The sequence below is a fragment of the Lynx rufus genome, unplaced genomic scaffold (genome assembly GCF_022079265.1).
Source record: "Lynx rufus isolate CCGP_SWC_20201006 ecotype Redwood Valley unplaced genomic scaffold, mLynRuf1.p SCAF_11, whole genome shotgun sequence".
In the NCBI taxonomy this organism is placed as follows: Eukaryota; Metazoa; Chordata; class Mammalia; order Carnivora; family Felidae; genus Lynx; species Lynx rufus.
The window spans coordinates 51,422,047-51,440,004 of NW_025814825.1; the positions used below are offsets into that span (position 1 = coordinate 51,422,047).

At 47.2% G+C, this 17,958-nt stretch overlaps 1 protein-coding gene across 17 annotated transcripts in view; it reads left to right on the forward strand.

Moving 5' to 3' along the window:
* Positions 1-17,958, forward strand: part of TCF7L2 (transcription factor 7 like 2) — a 203,142-nt gene that overhangs the window by 65,942 nt on the left and 119,242 nt on the right. For all 17 annotated transcript variants that reach the window (XM_047073452.1, XM_047073459.1, XM_047073448.1 and 14 more), the window contains one exon: positions 11,588-11,689. In XM_047073452.1, coding sequence (XP_046929408.1) covers positions 11,588-11,689 — 102 coding nt within the window. The remainder of the gene's footprint in view (positions 1-11,587; positions 11,690-17,958) is intronic.

Below are 17,958 nucleotides of genomic sequence, written 5' to 3' on the forward strand. Positions count from 1 at the left end.
GCAAGATGATACTTGAGTGGCAGGCCACTTCTGGCTGAGGCAGCAAGACTTGTGTGCAGGGGGGTCGGGGGCCTCCAGAAGGTCAGCCTCACTAAATCTTCGCCCTGGCTCGGGGGTTTGGGTCCTCCCCCAGCAAAATTAACCAGAGGCGCTGCCTGACCTTTTGGCTTCCTGAGGTTAGCATTACGAAGCATCTCCGCATGCCTGTCACAGCTAGCCTCGGACAATAAAAAGTTGGACAGGGAGGCCTTGCTGGAGCCACCGAGCATCGTTCGAGATGTGACAAGGGGAAACACAAATAAGAGGGAGATCCGGCGCGGTTCACAATTTCAGTGGGAATTTGAGGACACGAGCCGAGGTCTGTCTTGCGTTTTGTTCCTAAGTGGACTGACTAAAGCACATGAATTGTGCTTTAGTTTTTGCCTGTTGACTGCCGAGACTCGGGTTGTCCTTTGTCGTTGTGGAAGAGGGGGGAGAAATACGACAGAATGGGAAGCAGAACCGAATCAGAAAGATCTAGGGTCTTGAGCGCTTCTGGCTGTGGAGAAAGGAAAGAATGTTTTAAAGTTCCTGATTCTGTGTCTGCTGCAGTCGTGCTGATTCATGTATTTAAAATAACTCTTCCAGGTCCCCAGGACCCTGTTACTCTCTGGCTTTGTCTTTCTCAGAGGTCACCTGATGGCTCTTTCTCTAACAATTTACGCGGTAGCTAACAAGGTAACATGTTACCCAGCTGTTTTTGGCTTGTCACTCCGGGGTGCCCGTTGGAGGAAGAAATAACACATCTTAACTGTCCTGTCATTTACTCAGTGTTATCCTCTGGGGTTGAAAATACGGTGAGGACGCCAGTCAGAGTGGCCAAAATGAACAAATCAGGAGACTATAGATGCTGGAGAGGATGTGGAGAAACGGGAACCCTCTTGCACTGTTGGTGGGAATGCAAACTGGTGCAGCCACTCTGGAAAACAGTGTGGAGGTTCCTCAAAAAATTAAAAATAGACCTACCCTATGACCCAGCTGTAGCACTGCTAGGAATTTACCCAAGGGATACAGGAGTGCTGATGTATAGGGGTACACGTACCCCAATGTTTGTAGCGGCACTCTCAACAATAGCCAAATGATGGAAAGAGCCCAAATGTCCATCAACTGATGAATGGATAAAGAAGCTGTGGTTTATATAGACAATGGAGTACTACATGGCAATGAGAAAGAATGAAATATGGCCTTTTGTAGCAACGTAGATGGAACTGGAGAATGTCATGCTAAGTGAAATAAGCCATACAGAGAAAGACAGATACCATATGGTTTCACTCTTATGTGGATCCTGAGAAACTTAACAGAAGACCATGGGGGAGGGGAAGGGAAAAAAAAAAAAGAGGTTAGAGTGGGAGAGAGCCAAAGCATAAGAGACTCTTAAAAACTGAGAACAAACTGAGGGTTGATGGGGGGTGGGAGGGAAGGGAGGGCGGGTGATGGGTATTGAGGAGGGTACCTGTTGGGATGAGCACTGGGTGATGTATGGAAACCAATTTGACAATAAATTTCATATATTGAAAAAATAATAAATACCAAAAAAAAAAAAAAAAAAAGAAAGAAAATATGGTGAGGAAGTCATTTGGGAGGCTCTAGGCGAGTGGTTCCAAGCCCATGTTCTAGCTAGAGAAACTGAGGTGCAAAGCCATCCTGGCCTGCCTGAAGCCACAGGGTGATGGAGAATGGACGGACTACACAGGGTTCAGGTTTCTGACCTGTCGCGGTTCTGCTGACTCCAGCGCTCCTCTCTGTTTGGTTTGCCTTCAAACAGTTCTCACGCCCTTCCTTCCTTTCCCGCCTCCCTGGTCTCTTCCTCAGCGCATTTATCCCAGGGCGGGCTGTGTTCTTCCCAGCTTTCAGGCAGAATCAGCGGTCCTCTGCCTTTGGAATGGTCCTTTTCCAAGATCCCACACCAGCCGGTCACATTTGGAGATGGCTTGTTTCCCGGGGAGCTTTGGAGGGTCTGATTTTTCCTTGAAGAATAGGTGTGTTCACCTGTTTCGCAGTTCATTCTTGAGGCGTTATGGCATCGTGGGTGGAGTCTTTGCATATGTGACTGACTGTGTGCTCTCCCCCGCCCTTGGGGCTTTGAAATGAATGCGATAACCATCAAGTGACTTGATGCATTTTTTTTTTTTTGTAATCCATTTTAACAATGAGATATAATTCACATGCCATTAAATCTACCCATGTAAAGTACACAGTTCGGCGGGCTTTAGTATATTCACAGTGGTGCGCAAACATGAACCGCGTCTGTTTCCGGAACATTTTCACCAGCCCCAAAGAAACTCCATGCCCACTAGCAATCACTCACTCCTCAATGCCTCCTTCCTCCCAGTCCCTGGCAACCACTAATTTAATCTGTGTCTCTATGGATTTGCCTATTCTAGATGTTTCCTACAGGAGGAATCCTCCAATATGTGACCTTTCCTGTCGGCCTTCTTTAAGTTAGCGTAGTGCCGTTGCAAGTAATCGCTTGTTTTCATTGCCAAATAGTATTCCATTGTACGGCTCGACCACCACATTCTTCTCCAGTCCTCAGCCAAGACTTGGTGTGCTCTTACCCACTGTGCCCCATATTTGGTGAGCCCCCAGTGATGCCCACGCTTGCCATCCCATGTCTTTCGGCGTCTTTTTCTGGCCCGCAGGTGCCCGTGTGCACTTTGAGTTGCTTGTAGGCAAGCAGGTGGTAACCAGCACATCACAATCAACCGGACTGGACTGAGCCTTTTGAAAGGAGCAGTCATAAGAAAACGTGGTGACACGAAGTAGGCCGTCTTTGGCCTGTCTCTTCATGGTTCCTACAGTGGCATGTGAGCTTTCGTTATTTGTTAGTCACCCCCCGCCCCCGCCTCCCCCCAAGGAGGGGCCGTGGAGAAGGAGTTTACGCTGCCCTGTGTGGGGGCTGAAGATGGGCAACATGTTTGAGCAAGACAGGAAGACAAGGGTTTCTGCTTCTAGGTTCTTCCAGTGGCTTCATGTCCTCTGACCTCAGGGACATGGGCCCTCAAGGGGCGTGGACGCTTGTGGCACGGTGGACATTGGCTTGGGACCCACAGCCCTCTTTGGGGGAACTCAGTCTCGAGGCTGCCCGAAGACTCCGACGTGGCTTGCCCTGGGCTGCTTTTGGTCATGACCGAGCAGGACGGTCTCTGAGGCTGATTTCCCACTGGCTCCCAAGGGTCGGTGCGGGGGCTGCACCGTTTCTTTTGTCCCCTTGCAAATGTTTTGCCCTCCCTCCCCACTGGTCCTTCTACTCCGTCTGATAGAAGGGATTGCGAGCCCTGGTCGGAAATCTACATTCCGGTTCAGAATCCCTCGTAACTGCATGGCTCAGTCACCTCATTTCTCTCTGCTTTTCTTCACTTTTAAAATGGGCTTGGACGGGCGCGCCTGGGTGGCTCCATCGGTTAAGGGTCTGACTCTTGATCTCAGCTCAGGTTATAATCTCGTGGTTCGTGAGTTTGAGTCCCGCGTAGGGCTCTGTTCTGACAGCACAGAGCCTACTTGGAACTCTCTCTCCCCCCACCCTCTCTCTGCCCCTACTCCACTTGTGTTCTCTCTCTCTCAAAATAGAAATAAACTTAAAAAAAAAATTCAAAGCGGGTTTGGAGGGATCCACTTTGACCACCTAAAGAGATGTAGTGACCATCAATGTAGGAGGTTAATAAAAGAGCTTTTGAGAAAGTGTGGTGGAATCTGTAAATATACACATGCTCTTTATTGGTACTGCCCTAGTGCTGGTAGTTTATGCTAATTACTGGTCATCAGGGTCACATGACGAGTTGGGGGAAAATACTTAAAGACCCCTGGGCCCACTCCCAGATAGTTGCATTTAGCAGGTCCAGAGTGGGTCAGGGGAGAAGTCTTGCTAGACAAACCAGCAAGGTTTGGAAGCGGTAGGACCACGTCACCATCATGAATTAAATCTTTCTTTGTAATATTGCTCCTTCCTTGTGTTAGTCCCTGTACCATTGACCCGCTTATTGTCCCCTTGACTGGGTCTTAGATGACTCTTCTAGGCCTTGGAATATCTAGTCCACGCTGAACACAGAGCACGTGCTTTGCAAATGCTGCAGGAACACGTGAGTCAGAGGCGAATGGGACTTTTGAGAGAATTTTCCTCAGTTTCCTGCTACAGAGTTAGGCCCAGAGTGGGGAAGAGGTCGCCCGCCCAGTGAAGAACTAAAGTGATGGCCCAGATAGTGGCGGAAGTGGGCCTCAAAAGTGGATTTCTGGACTCTTTCTCAGTCTCGTGCTATCCCAGGAACACATAGCCTTGATTTTAAGAGTGACTTTTGCAGGATGATGGAAGGAAGTCCCAGGCCGCAGCCCCGCGGAGGGGAGGGGTGTGCATCTGGGTTTTGAAAGGAAGGGCTCAGCGCAGTTCCACCCAGCTGTGCTTCCATGAGCCGCTAGAGCATAGCCTCCCTGCAAAACCACCGACCTAGCAATTGCAAAAATATCTCAGGGACGGGAGTGTTGAATAGCTAGGGAGGTAAAGAATACAGGAAATGCCAAGTTGCGGTTTGGGGATTTTTCTGGTTTGTTTGTTATTTGCTTGTTTTGCTCAGTTTCCCCCTTACTACCAGTGGCCTCAGTAGCTCTGGTAGAAATGATTTTCTAGTAGCCTTGGAGGAAAATAATGTAACGTTTGCCCAGCGACCTGGGGGGAGAAGAGAGCTGATAGGTGCCGGAGAGGAGGGTTCATTCCTTTGAGGACCCCGTGTGACGTTCCCCTGAGATACTGATGCCTAGCCGTTGATAAGAAAACTGAAGAAGGTGGAGGGGAGTTCTCAGGCGAGTCGGGATGAATCAGAAACATGGTGGTCCGGAGCCTTGCGCACCAGAACGCCAGCTGACCCAGGGAGCCCAGGTAAGCTGGGTCAGCGTTCTAACGGCCTTAGTTTCCTCCTTGGTAAAAGGTCAGTTGTAACTTTCTGCTTGTTTATTATATAGGGTTGTTGTGAATGTGGCTTTGAACTCTAAAGTGCTCCCTAAATGTGAAGCAATACCGTTAGGACCCTTTAGATTGTTATGATTAGGAAGAAAAACAGGTGAACTGCAAGGATTTCATTGAAAAATCCTGTAGCAACCAACTCATGGAGGTAGAGGGCAGAGCTATTGAATTATTGTTTTACATGGGTGCCTTGATATCCTTCCTCTCCCTCAGATTTCTTTTATGTTGGGAAATGGGATAGGGACTTTAGAGAAACATTTCTAAGTTCTTGCAATGGTTGGTGTCATTAGAAAAAAAAAAAAGTAAGAAGTAAAGTCAATCTTAGCATCTTCTTTCATTTTCTTCTGTGGCTTTTTTCCTTCTCCAAGTTCAGAATGTACCCAGCCTTCTGAGGTCTTTGGTTTTCTTTCCCTTGGTAACTATAGTATATGCTCACTTATGCTATATCCCGACTAGGCACAATCACACATTCCTGAATTTTCTTTTTCTTTTTCTTTCAAAAAAAAAATTTTTTTTTAAATGTTTCTTTATTTCTGAGACGGAGAGAGACAAAGCATGAGTGGGGGAGGGGCAGAGAGAGAGGGAGACACAGAATCTGAAGCAGGCCCCAGGCTCTGAGCTGTCAGCACAGAGCCTGATGTGGGGCTTGAACTCACAAACTGTGAGATCATGACCTGAGCCGAAGTCGGACGCTCAACCGACTGAGCCACCCAGGCGCCCCTGAATTTTCTTTTTCTCTGCGGTTACACTTTATAGGCAAATAATGCCTCTTTAAATAGAGCCTCTATCTTAGGCTTTTAGGTGGATTTTTTCAAAAGAAGCAATTCTTGGGCTGTGTTTTAGCCTAGAACAAAGCAGCTTAATCTCCGGCACATTCTGCATCTGCAGGAAAGTTGGTCAAACCAATTTTGTAATGGTGGCCCTGAGGAGCCTGTGGGATTCTGACGACTTCTGATATAATTTCACTGTTAGTTATATGCGGTCAGGGCTGGCTCTGGGAAACTTGTTGGTACCTGTATGATTCAGAGGGCAGGACAGAATATTAATCACGGCTTCTTATAATTTAACTATTCTAGATAAATTGGGTTTCCCTGACCCGCAGGGCAAAGTTAATTATTTATAGAAGATGGGCTGAATTTCCCATCTTCCAGTTCTGAGAAATGAGGTAGCTTCCGAAAGAGACAGGCAAACCTGATCTTTCACAGGCCTGTGTGTGAGCCTCGCAACGTGAGCTCCTGGAGAAATGCGTGTGCCCCATTGGCCACATACTTGCGCTTCCTGTCGTCTCGTGAAGTTTTTCCGTTGTCCTCCTACGATGAGGGACTCCTGGTGGCCTTTGGTTTTGTAAAGTTGCATGGCGTGAACATTACGATCGTGGTGTCACCCCTTCCAGCTTGCAGGTGTGGGTAGAGTCCCCAGGGCCCACAATGAGGCTGCACGGGGAGGGTGGGGGGGAGGGTCACCTCGCAGAGGAGGAAGGATTCGTGGGTTTGGATGGGATAGACCGTGGCTTGTGGTCTCTCGGTTTGGGTGTTCGGACAAAATAACGACTTTCTGTTATAAGAAACACAACACTTGTGACTTTCTGGTGCTCAGGTGTTAGCGAGACTAAGCAGTCATGATCTGTCATGAGTATGGTTTCCAACTACTTTGAATTCTCTTACAATGGGTTTTCCTAGGAAGAAGCACCCCTGCTGAGAAATAGCTTGGATTGAAAAGGCCGGTGTCTTGTTTTTGTACTCAGGTAAAGCATACCGATCTACCAGGAAGGGGAGGGGAGCGCAAGGCCTTCACAGTTTTTAAGATCAATCCTTTTCGGCGTGACGGGCTTTCTGTGGGACCTAGTCTTCCAGAAGAGACCGGTTTCCTCTCCATTTAGCAGGCTCTTCAGGCCCCGTGGTGGCCCCTGCCTCCCCATCTTGCCTGAGCCCGGGGCTGATGCCATCTGTTGGTGGGCAACACTGGCCCAGCGTGGGCGTCATTCCAGCGTCGTGATGCGTGAAGGTTGCCCACACTGGGAAGCTCTGGAGAGAGCAGCTCCTGAACGTAGAAGGGTGATGCCCAAAGCACACGGGGCACATCACCCATGACCTGCGGAATTTCTGCCGGGCGCTCTTTCGTGGTGATTCCATGGCATGTGACACATTTGCCAGTGTTTCCTGGGAAGTGCGTGAGAATTTTGAACACGTGAACCTCTTCCAGTCAGAATTGCCCAGGGATTTTCAAACTCCCATTTTGGTAAGGAGGGATAGTTATTTCGGTGAGATTGTGGTCTAGTGGTTAGCCCTTGTGACTGGGAGTCATGGCTGGAGAGCTCAGATTCTTTCCCGAGCTTTTCCCCCAAAACTGGAGTCTGCCAGTGACGATTAAATCTAAAACGTCGCCTTGGGGCCACCAAGTAATCGTGTTCGACTGTCTGGATTTAAGGCCCACTGAAGGAATGTATCCTGTGTGACTTGAAATCACGTCTTTACATACTCATTCCCTAAGCCAGGGGTGACAAACTGTGGCCCGGGGGCCGAAGCTGTCCTGCCACCTGTTTTTGTATGGCCCGTGAGCTAAAAATGGTTTTTCTATTATTTTTAAATGGTTGAAAAAAATTAAGAGAAGAAGAATATTTCCTGACACGGGAAAGTCCTATGGAATCCATGTTTTAGTATCCTATAGATAAAGTTTTATTGGCACACAGCCACGACATGATCCGTGCAGGACTGTGGCCGCTTCGGTGACAACCACGCCTGAGCTGAGTAGAACCGAGATGGTATGGGTCGCAAAGCCTAAGTAAGATATGTGCTGTAGCCCTTTACAGAAAAAGTCTGCCAACCCCGCCCCGTACAAGTAAAGGGACGGACGTCACTTGTCTGCCCGTCTGTGAGATGGAAGTGCGGCCAAGCAGCTTTGGTTTTTTTATCAGGGATGTGGAGCTTTGTCATCAGCATCGTTGGCCTTTGCATGGTTCCATTTGTTTCGAAAGTCAGCTTTGTACCGTGACCTCAGCAGCCCTGAGATTCGGGTTCTCTGAGCAGCCCTCCTCACCGTCCTTGCTACGGAAGCTGTACTCACAAGGGTGGGGGTGCCTTTCTCGGGAGCAGGTTCCCTCAGGCCCACTTGTAGCTGGATCCTGCGGGGCCCTCTGATTCGGAAGATCCCTCCCCATTTGCCTTTCCTTGTCTGAGCTTATTTAGTTATCTTGAGAGAAGGTGTGAGTGGGGGAGGGGCAGAGAACGAGGGAGAGAGAGAATCCCGAGCAGGCTCCGAACTGTCAGCGCAGAGCCTGTTGTGGGGCTCGAACCCGTGAACCGTGAGATCGTGACCTGAGCTGAAGTCAGACGCTTAACCGCCTGAGTCACCCAGGTGTCCCCCCTTGTCCTTTTTTTTGGATCAGGGGCAGTGGGGGAGGAGACGTTAGAGTTGCATACCTTTTTCTTTTTTTGCTGACAATTTAACAGGCTTTTAAAATGTTTGATTCTGTTCAGACCATTGGTTTTGTATGTATTTCGAGACTTTGTCCACAGGTCCGAAGCTTAAACTTAAGCTCCCTGAAACATATCATAAAATAGGATTTGGGGAAAAACCCTAACAGGCCACGAGCAGAACATTAGTATTAAACAAAGGATGAAACACTTAAGTCAAGATGGCCTTATGCATTTATTATTATTATTATTATTATTATTATTTACAAAATGCAAGTTGAGCAGGACTCCATTTCAACAGTTTTCAATGCAGGAATTCCCACGGCCCCATTTGATTGCAGTTTGCTGAAAAGTTTAATGTTTTTGTAGGCAATTCATAATTTCCACGTTGAGCGGCCTGAAAGGAAGAGAGCCGGAGCCCCAGTGTTGTTTTTGTAGTGGGATGGTGGGAACTTTTTTTTTCTCTTCCCCAAAAGGATGTAAAACCGAAGTTGGGCCATGGGGAAAATGTGGTGTGGGGTTCCCGCCCTTTCGTAAATCCGAGATGCCTCGTCCTTCGGGTCTTTTCTTTAGGACCCAACAGAATAGAATTTCCTGCTGCTTAGTGTCTCCAGGAAGGAAAAGCTTTTCCTCTAGGCTATAATCGTACCTAATTTCCTTTTTCTTCCCTTTATTTATTTATTTTCCTTATTAATAAGGACCAATTGTAGAAGATGAAGGAACCTGGGAAACCCATCACTTTTGGAGGAGGTTAATAACTTCCTTTAAAAAATCCTGACATAATACTTATTTCCCCGAAAGGAGCCTCGTCAGCCTGAATGCCAGTTATTTCCAATGGATGGGCACAGGTTTGCGGGGGCCCAGCCATTCTGTGGGATCAAGTTGCATTGGGATGGAGAGGTTGAAGCTGTCACTGTGGAGTCCTTGCAAGCCAGCGGGACTGGGGCTGTCTTCCTCCACCATCTGGATCTGGTTAGCTCTCTCTGGGCAGTGGGGCCGAGTCTCATTTCCTCCAACCAGTAATGTTATATAGGCAGTGATCCTGGGCTGCCCTAACATAATTGAAAATTATGTGTATTGTAGGCTTGGAGCGCTGAAATGTAGGCTCATAAAAATATGTGGTGCAGGTAGCCTGCGGAGATTGGATATGGCACACAATGAAGCTTTTATGTAAAATAAGAATTATAAGACTCTGCATTAATATTGCATTATGGGTATGACAGTTCTCTGGTGAGGTCCTCAGGGCAGGTCTGTCACCTTAAACAAAAGCCCAAATTTCCGAATTCTATGGAGCCAGTGTTTGGATGCGATCAAATCAGTTTTACAGATGGCCGAAGATGAAAACTTGTCTGTTAATCTGACCCTGCCCCCCGAGGGTAGCGTGAGGTGTAGGTGTGTGGCACTCAGCTTGGCATTTTTCCTCACAGGTTTTTATGAGAGGAAAGATGAGTATTGGCAGGTTTCCATTTTGGTTGGCCTCAAGGAAATGATGCTGTTGAGTGGTTTTGACCAATGAGGTCCATATATTTATGTGGCAAGTGAGAATGGGAAGAAGTCAGGGAGAGATGGGGTGGAATGGGTTCCCAGGGCCCATTGGCTTGGGTTACGGAAACATTTACTACAGTGGCTCTCAATTTGGGATGCTACTGCCCCCAAATAAGATATCTGGAAATGGTTTGATTATAAGGGTGACTGAGGTGGGGGTGGGAGTGGGTACCTGCTGGTATTTACGGTCTGGGGGTCCAGAATCCTTCAGTGCTGGGGCAGTCCCTCCCTCACCCCCACCCCAGATAGTTGACGGATGAAACACTGGAGGTCCGTAGAAGCGAAGGGATTTGATGCAAGGCCTTGTGGTGACTTACTAGAACTAGTAACCAGGTTTCCTCACACGAGAGCCTTCTGGCTTACAGCTCTGAGGTTGTAGAAGTTCTCTAACCTCGTATAGATCTAAGTTGGGAAAATGTTTACTTGGAGCAGGTAGCTTGTGGGCTACGCTCTCCCAGTTTTGGGTGTAACCGCATTTGGTTTTAATCCATTGTCCAGTTGTATCTTTAAGGAACCTATGGGAAGGCTTGTGTGTGACTTTCACTCTTCCTTTTCATATGGGATTTGAGCCAACCCTTCCTTCTTTCTGGACTGCCCTGTGCTGTTCTTTTTCTTTCTTTTGAAATCTTTCTGACTTAACAAGACCTACTCTGTACAGCCTTCCCCAGTGTCTTTTCTCAGAACTACCATCTTCTTTCTTGGCACTCCCTAGGCTCCCTAGACTCCCCGAGTCTGTGCCGAGGTTCTACGACGTTCTATATGGACTTAATCTGTGTGTGAGCCAGTTCTCTCACGTGCGCAGAAGCTCCCTGAGGGCAGATGTTCTTCCTGTCTCCTTATCCTTCACAAGAAGGCTGTGTACAAAGCGAGCTTTAATCAGTATTCATTGAGTAAGATGTCCTGTGCAGTTTATATGAAAACTAGCCATTTATTTTGCTTTCGGGTCTCTGGAAAGCTCAAGATGGCCTCTTCAGTGCCCTCCAAGCATTAACTGGTGTATTTAACAATTGGCCTTCAGAGATACAGAGGCTGGTGATGTCCTCATGAGGATCTTAGCACTGTGGGGTTGGTGAGGGGAGCCATCTTCCTCTTGCTCGGGCAGCTTCTACGAAAGGACGCTTGCACAGATACAGCCGACTTGAAAGTGAAGGATGGTGGCATTTTAGAAATGAAGGTCACCACCGAAAGAGCAGATCCGGGATTGATGGTGTCCTCCGGCTTGAGACTTCCCTTTGCTTTCTTCCTTTGGGAGACCTCTCCCTGCTTTTCTCTCCCACATCCCTACCGTTTCCCTCTAAACGAGTTAGTACCAGTGAAATCGTGTTCTCTAGAGCCAGCCTGAAGTTTGAATGTTCAGAACCAAACTGTAGTTGCTCATAGTGTTGATGTTCTGTTGAAAGTACCTGTTGGACATGAACCCTAAGAAGAACCTCTTGATATGCACGATTTGATCTTTCTGTGGGTGGCTGTGTTCTTTGCATGCATTTAAGTTTTTCGATGTTGTTATTTGCCTGTTTTTACTCCTTTGAGTTTCTCGTCTGTGTATCAGGGACCCCAGGAGTTAGGTCTTGGGATAGCTGTTTTGTATGGCTTTTCCAAATTCATCCGCCACATTCGTTTTGTTTCCTCCCTCTAGTATCTCCAGATGAAATGGCCACTGCTTGATGTCCAGGCGGGGACCCTCCAGAGCAGACAAGCCCTCAAGGATGCCCGCTCTCCGTCACCGGCACACATTGTCGTAAGTGACCTTACAAAGGCGGTTCCTTCCTTTCTTGGGGGGGGGGGGGGCGGGGCGCGGAGATGAAGAAAATATTCTTTTGTTGATAACAAGTCTTGTTTATCACTTTTTCTTTCTTTAAAATATATGTATATTTGGAATATTCTTGGATATGGTTTATATCTAGAAGGTATTTGTTTTCTGCTATTGGACCTTAGTGATTGTTACCTACTTGGAAAACTTCCATGTCTTCCCACCACCCCTTTCTCCTGGTGTTGGGTTAGTCTAGCCTTGTGGTCTCTAGCTAATGGGACCCTACCACCATGGTTTGGAGGAGACTGGAAATGGTGCCATAGCAGCTTACAAAAACACAATCTCCAAATCCTTTCCTGAAAAACTCATTTAGCGGAGGTGAGTTGCAGAGGAGGGAATTAGAAAATGCAAAAGGGAAGCTTTGGATTTGACACTTTCCAGTCCCCCCCCACCCCCGTCCCCCAATTTATCTTAATTGTTGGACAGTAGTAACATTCTACGTTAATATCAGTAGAATTTTATCTGGGCTGATTGATTGTAAACGGAGAGTAGAAATGAATTTGGACGGGCTTAAGTTCAAATTAATCCATACCTCCATGGCTTCGAAAGCCTGTGGGTTTAACATAGGAAACATTTGTTTCTAGTAGTGAGAGACTATAACATAAAACGTGTGTCTACATATATTTTTAATGTACTTTCAGATTTTGTAGGCTCTGAAAGTGGAATTTATAAATTAACCTCTTGAGAAGATGGCTCAGCCTTCTTAGAATATTCTCTTCCATATATTTATATCATGAGCTGGACTTCATAGTTTTGAAATAATTAATGGAAGACACATTTTTTATAATGAATCTATGACAGGTAGAATTATGCAAAGCATGAAATAATTCATGTATTTTTTATTTGAGTACCACAAAATGCTACCCATTAATATATTTTGCCTCTCTGTTACTTGTAATTTCTAAAAATGGCAAAATGATTTTCTTAAGTAGAAAAACCTCAAGATGCATTGTGTCAAACTTCAGGCTAACTGTCTCCTTACTTTGTAGCTTGCTATAATAGAGTATATATTATTTAATGAATTATGCCTCTGTTATGTGAATATTAAATACATATGTATGTGTGTGTATGTATTACAAAGTGATTTATTTCTGTTAAGCCACGTCTTGAGTCATCGTTTGTGAAAATGTTCTACAAATTCTTATGTTATAAATGAGGCACATAGAAAAGGTTGACATTTTTCCAGAAGCTTTTCCCTTCCTCCCACCCCGCAGTAAAGTGGATGCTCATAATTACATACGCTCCTACAATGTCAAGGTTTCAGGGCTGGAAGTGACCTTAGATCATCTCGGCCCAACCTGCTCTCAGAAAAGGAAACAGGCCCAGAGATGCCCTAAGTGAATTGCCCAACGTCACACGCTGAGTTAGTGGCCAGAGCGAGGACTGGACCCGGTCCTCCGCTCCTTTTCCGGGGCCTGGTGGCCTGTTCTTTACTAAGGGAGAGTAACTTTCTGTGGCTGGTTCTCTTTTGCGGACGGTCAGGCAGGGTCATTATCAGGGACAGCCTCGTAGGTGTGAGGGCGTTGCTGGTGCGGGGCTCCGACTGATGCAGGTTTCTCCGAGGAGAGTGAATGCTGTATAAACAACATTTTAACAATGTACAAAGATTTGCGATAGTTGCAGTGTCCTAGAGGGTAAAATGAGGAAGCCCAGTCCTTTTCACGCTTCCTGCCCCCCCCCCCCCCCCCCCCCCCGCCCCGGGCGTTTCCCATTGTGTGTCTAGCCTTTGAAATGTATTTCTCTGCCTTTTTTTTTTTTTAAAGCTATAGAGAAAGGACATTATCTTTAGAATCACTTGGAGGCTTTTTTTTTTCTTTGCTCTCCGAGTGGAGAGAAGGTGCCATTCTTAGAAGTGGTTCAGGGTGGACACAGCCCCTCGCGGGTGTGGATGGAGGTCGTGGGCCCACACTGGTGAGCATTGCCCGAGTGTGGATGGGGGCTGATCCGTTTAGAGAGAGCTGCCCCTACTGCCTCCCCAGCCGTCCCACGTGGACGGTGGCACAAGGTAGACCCTAAGCGCTAATTTTCATCTTTCGAAATGGACAGGCTGAGGAGAGGCAAAGACGTTTTGTCCAGAGCCAGTGTGGGTTTTGGCAAGGGGAACGCGGCGGGACTTGGGTCCCTCTATCCCCTGCTGTCTTAGGAGGTGTGTTTTCCGCGGCCACCGCTTTGGGCCCCCACCACGCTTCGCATGGAGCCCCTTGCCCCAAGGAGCCGCGGCTGGCGACCGCAACTTCTGTGCTTTCTGCTCTGCTCCTGGGGACCCTGGGGAGTGGCCCGGGGTGGGGGGGGGTTGGCGCAGGGGTTCTGGGCTGTGAAAGCAGGGTGGGCTCTGGCAGCGGGACAGAGGAGAGAAAGGACTTAAGCTGGGAAACACTTAATGCTGTGGCAACTGAATGGTGTCTGTGGTTATATGAATTAGCGCTGTAATTGTGCATTTCTGTAATCCTCACCTGAGACGAAGGGGTAATGGGGAGGGGGGGGTGCTGGAGTGGGAGGGGTTGGTGGAGGGAGCCGGGCAGGTAGAGGAGGGCTGTGGTTGTTGGCCTCTTCATCCGCCCAGTGGTCTCATGCAGCTTTTGGGATAGAGGAATCCTGCACCTTGGGACCAGAAATGAATGATCTGCCTTTTCACTGGACAGCAGTGGGTCGACCAGAAAACCAGTTTGGCCAGCACGGTGTATCTGTATTTATAAAGGGAGCCTTCTGGATTCCGGCTGATGTATCATTTGGGTCTCTGGTTTGCGTTCAGTTCACCTCTGCCGGTGAAGGCGAACTCTCCTCCAGACCCGGGGCTCTTCCTCACATTTTTGTTATTCGTTCTTTTTAAATCAAACGTTGTCACATGCCACTGTTTCATCAGACGTGTTTCAAAATAATTGTCTAAGGATTGCTGCCGAATTTCTCTGAAATTCGGGTTTATTGTAATTTCTGGGCCAGGTTATTTCATAATTATTTCTAATGTTTTCCTTTGAAACCAGAGAAGTGCTCCGTGTTTGTTAGTGATCATTAGAGACTCTCACTATCATCAGTTGCTGAGAAAATAACCGCCGAGCACCCATCTGGGGTGGAATTTTCACAGAGGAGTTTAAAGCTTTTTGTCAAAATGTTTTAAACCGGATTTTTTTTCCCATGTGGTATGTGGGTTACCGAATTATAAAAAATAAATGTGTAGAATAAATATTCCTAATTAGTGGAATTGGGTTGGTCAAATAATATTTAAATTAAGAAGCAAGCCCCACACATTTTAGTGCCTATAACTGATAACTGCATCATATGTATTATAATCCAGCGGTTCCTCATCTGTGCTCAGAAGAGAGAGGAAATTATTCCCCAAGGATGCTCTATTGAGTTGGGTTTTGGTGGGGGGAGGGCGCGGTGGGGGCAGGAGGTTAGCCAAAAAATAGCAATTGACACAAGAGGTCCACGTCTCCCTTCCCCTTCTTCCCTCCCCGCACAACTGAGAAATTCAGGTTCCAGGACCCTCCCCTCTTCCTGGCCTCCCCAGGCCCATGCATTACCTGATTCACGTAATTAGTTCATATTTCATCCTCCCTGGTGTTTTTAAATTCATATTTTTAATTCTTTGCTTCGGCCAAGCATCTGGGTTGTGCTAAGCGTGGCGGTGTTTGAGTCTTGGCCGACCCGCCTCCAGCGCCCCGTAAGCTGTGGGAGAGCAGCCGCTCCCCAGACACCAGCCCCGGTGTCTTTGCTATACAAAGACTTTCATTTAACTTCCTTTGTACCCGGCAAAAAAAGGTTCTGTACCCCAAATGGTGGTATTTTGGTATAGTATGTATCTTACGAGATGGCACAAGGCTTCAAAAGTTCCCACCATGGTATGGTATCTTGGGGGTTTCCTTTTGAAGTCCATGTGGAGTTTCACCGTGGGGCGAATTTCTAGTCATTCTTGGTCTTGTGCGTTTTGTTGTGTAATGAGCACTGAGGTGTGGGCTAAGAAAGCAGTCTGTGTCCCGAGGAGCAGAGCCTGCCAGACTGTGGTGCTGTACTTTTTTGTTGTTGTTATTGCTTAAATGCTGAAAGAGTTCAGAAAACTTAGGAAATACAGCGTGATGAGAGAGCTTCAGGCAGGGTCTCTGCTTGCCTGTGTCGAGCATTTTCCAGTAAGCTCAGAGGGCATGGTGAAACTCTCGCTTTTTTTTTTGTCTGAGGAGTTTGGGGGGTGTGGGGACACCTCCTCATGGCTAATAAGAAAAACCACGTTGAGAACATCCTGTTGGGTGTTAAATACATGTGGGTGTTTTGATGGGTTATTTGGCTTGGGCTCTGCCCTCACCTGCTCTCCTGGGCGATTGTTGGCAGTTAGCGTATGCTGGGACGTTCTGTGCTAGATGCCGAGGCCCAGCAAAACCGTCTCAGCCCCTACCTTGCCAGGTGCCAGCCTGGGGCGGCGTATAGGTGCTGTGACAGGTGTGACGGGGAGATGGGATTTCATCCACTGACTGAGAAGTCGGTGAGGGTTACAGGCTGGGCCGGCCCCCTGAGAAAATGACATCTAAAATGAGATGCGAAGGGGGCGCCTGGGTGGCTCAGTCGGTTAAGCGTCTGACTTCGGCTCCGGTCACCATCTCACGGTTCGTGAGTTCGAGCCCTGCGTCGGGCTCTGTGCCGACAGCTCAGAGCCTGGAGCCTGCTTTGGATTCTGTGTCTCCCTCTCTCTCTGCTCCTCCCCTGCTCGCGCTCTGTCTCTCTCAAAAATAAACAATAACAAAAATAAGTAAAATGAAAGGTGAAGGATCAATTAGAGTTAGCCAGGTAAGGGTGTGAGAGAAGGAGAGGGTGGGAGATGGGACAGCATTCCAGGCAGAAGGAAAACCACGTATGAAGTTCCTAAAGGGACAGTTCTTTAGCTGTGAGAGAAACTTAAAGCCAGCTACAGTGGCTGTAGGTCCTGAGGGACGAGGGAGAATGGCCTGGGGGAGGATGTGGTGCGAATCTGGTGTTTGATTCTAACCACCGTGGGAGATCCGTGGGGGCTTTGGCTTGTGTTAGATTGCCGGCTGTGGGGATACTGGTGAAGTAGACAGATTGGGAGGGAACATCAGCAGAATTTGCCGACAGATTACACGTCGGTATTGAGGAGAAGGAAGGGTCAAAGGTAGGTGGGTGGGATTGCCAAGTTTGGGGTAGAAGCGTTGTATTTTTATTTTATGTTTCATTTTTATTTTTTTTTAATCCCAGTTTTAACGAGATGTAAGTGACCTAATGCATTTATAAGTTTAAGGTGTACAGTGTGTTGATTTGAAATAGTTCTGTACTGTAACATGATTACCGTCCTAGGGTTCGCTGATACCCCTAAGCATGTCCTATAATTACCATTTCTTTTTTGCTGTGAGAACATGTAAGGTCTGTTCTCTAGGCAACTCAAGTATATAATTATAATTGCCATGCTGTACATTAGATCCCCAGAACTGACTCATTTTGTAACTGGAAGTTTGTACCCTTTGACCAACATCTCCCCAGTTAACCACCGTCTCACTCCGTTGCTGAGTTTCAGCTGTTTTTAGATTCCACGTACAGATGATATCGTGAAATATTTGTCTCTCTCTGTCTGACTTATGTCACTCAGCATAATAACGTTCACGGTCCATCCGTGTTGTCTCATGGCAGGATTTCCTTCGTACTTATGGCCGAATAATATTCCATTGTGTATATATACACCACTTTTTAAAATCCATTTATCTGTTGATGGACACTTAGGTCGTTTCAGTGCCTGGCTATTGTCAATAATGCTGCAGTGAACCTGGGAGTGCAGAGACCTCTTCGAGGTCCTGTTTTTCACTTCCTTTGGATAGAAACCCAGAAGAAGCTCTGCTGGGTCACACGGTAGTTCTATCTTTAGTTTTTTTTGCGGAATCTCCATACTGTTTTCCACAGTAGCTGTACCAAGTGGCGTTCCCACCAACAGCACACGGGGTGTCCCTTTCTCCACATCCTCACTAACACTTGTTGTCTCTTGTCTTTTGATAATAGCCATTCTGACAGGTGTGAGGTGGTATCTCCTTACGCATTTCCCTGATGATTAGGGATGTTGAACACATTTTCATGTACCTGTTGGTGTAGTTCATTTACCTCCTTTGGGAAAATGTCTTCAGTTCGACTTGTCTTTTTAGAGAAATTCAGTTATTAGGTTTCATGACCCCCAAAGCACTATGGCAGTATGAAATGCGGACAAT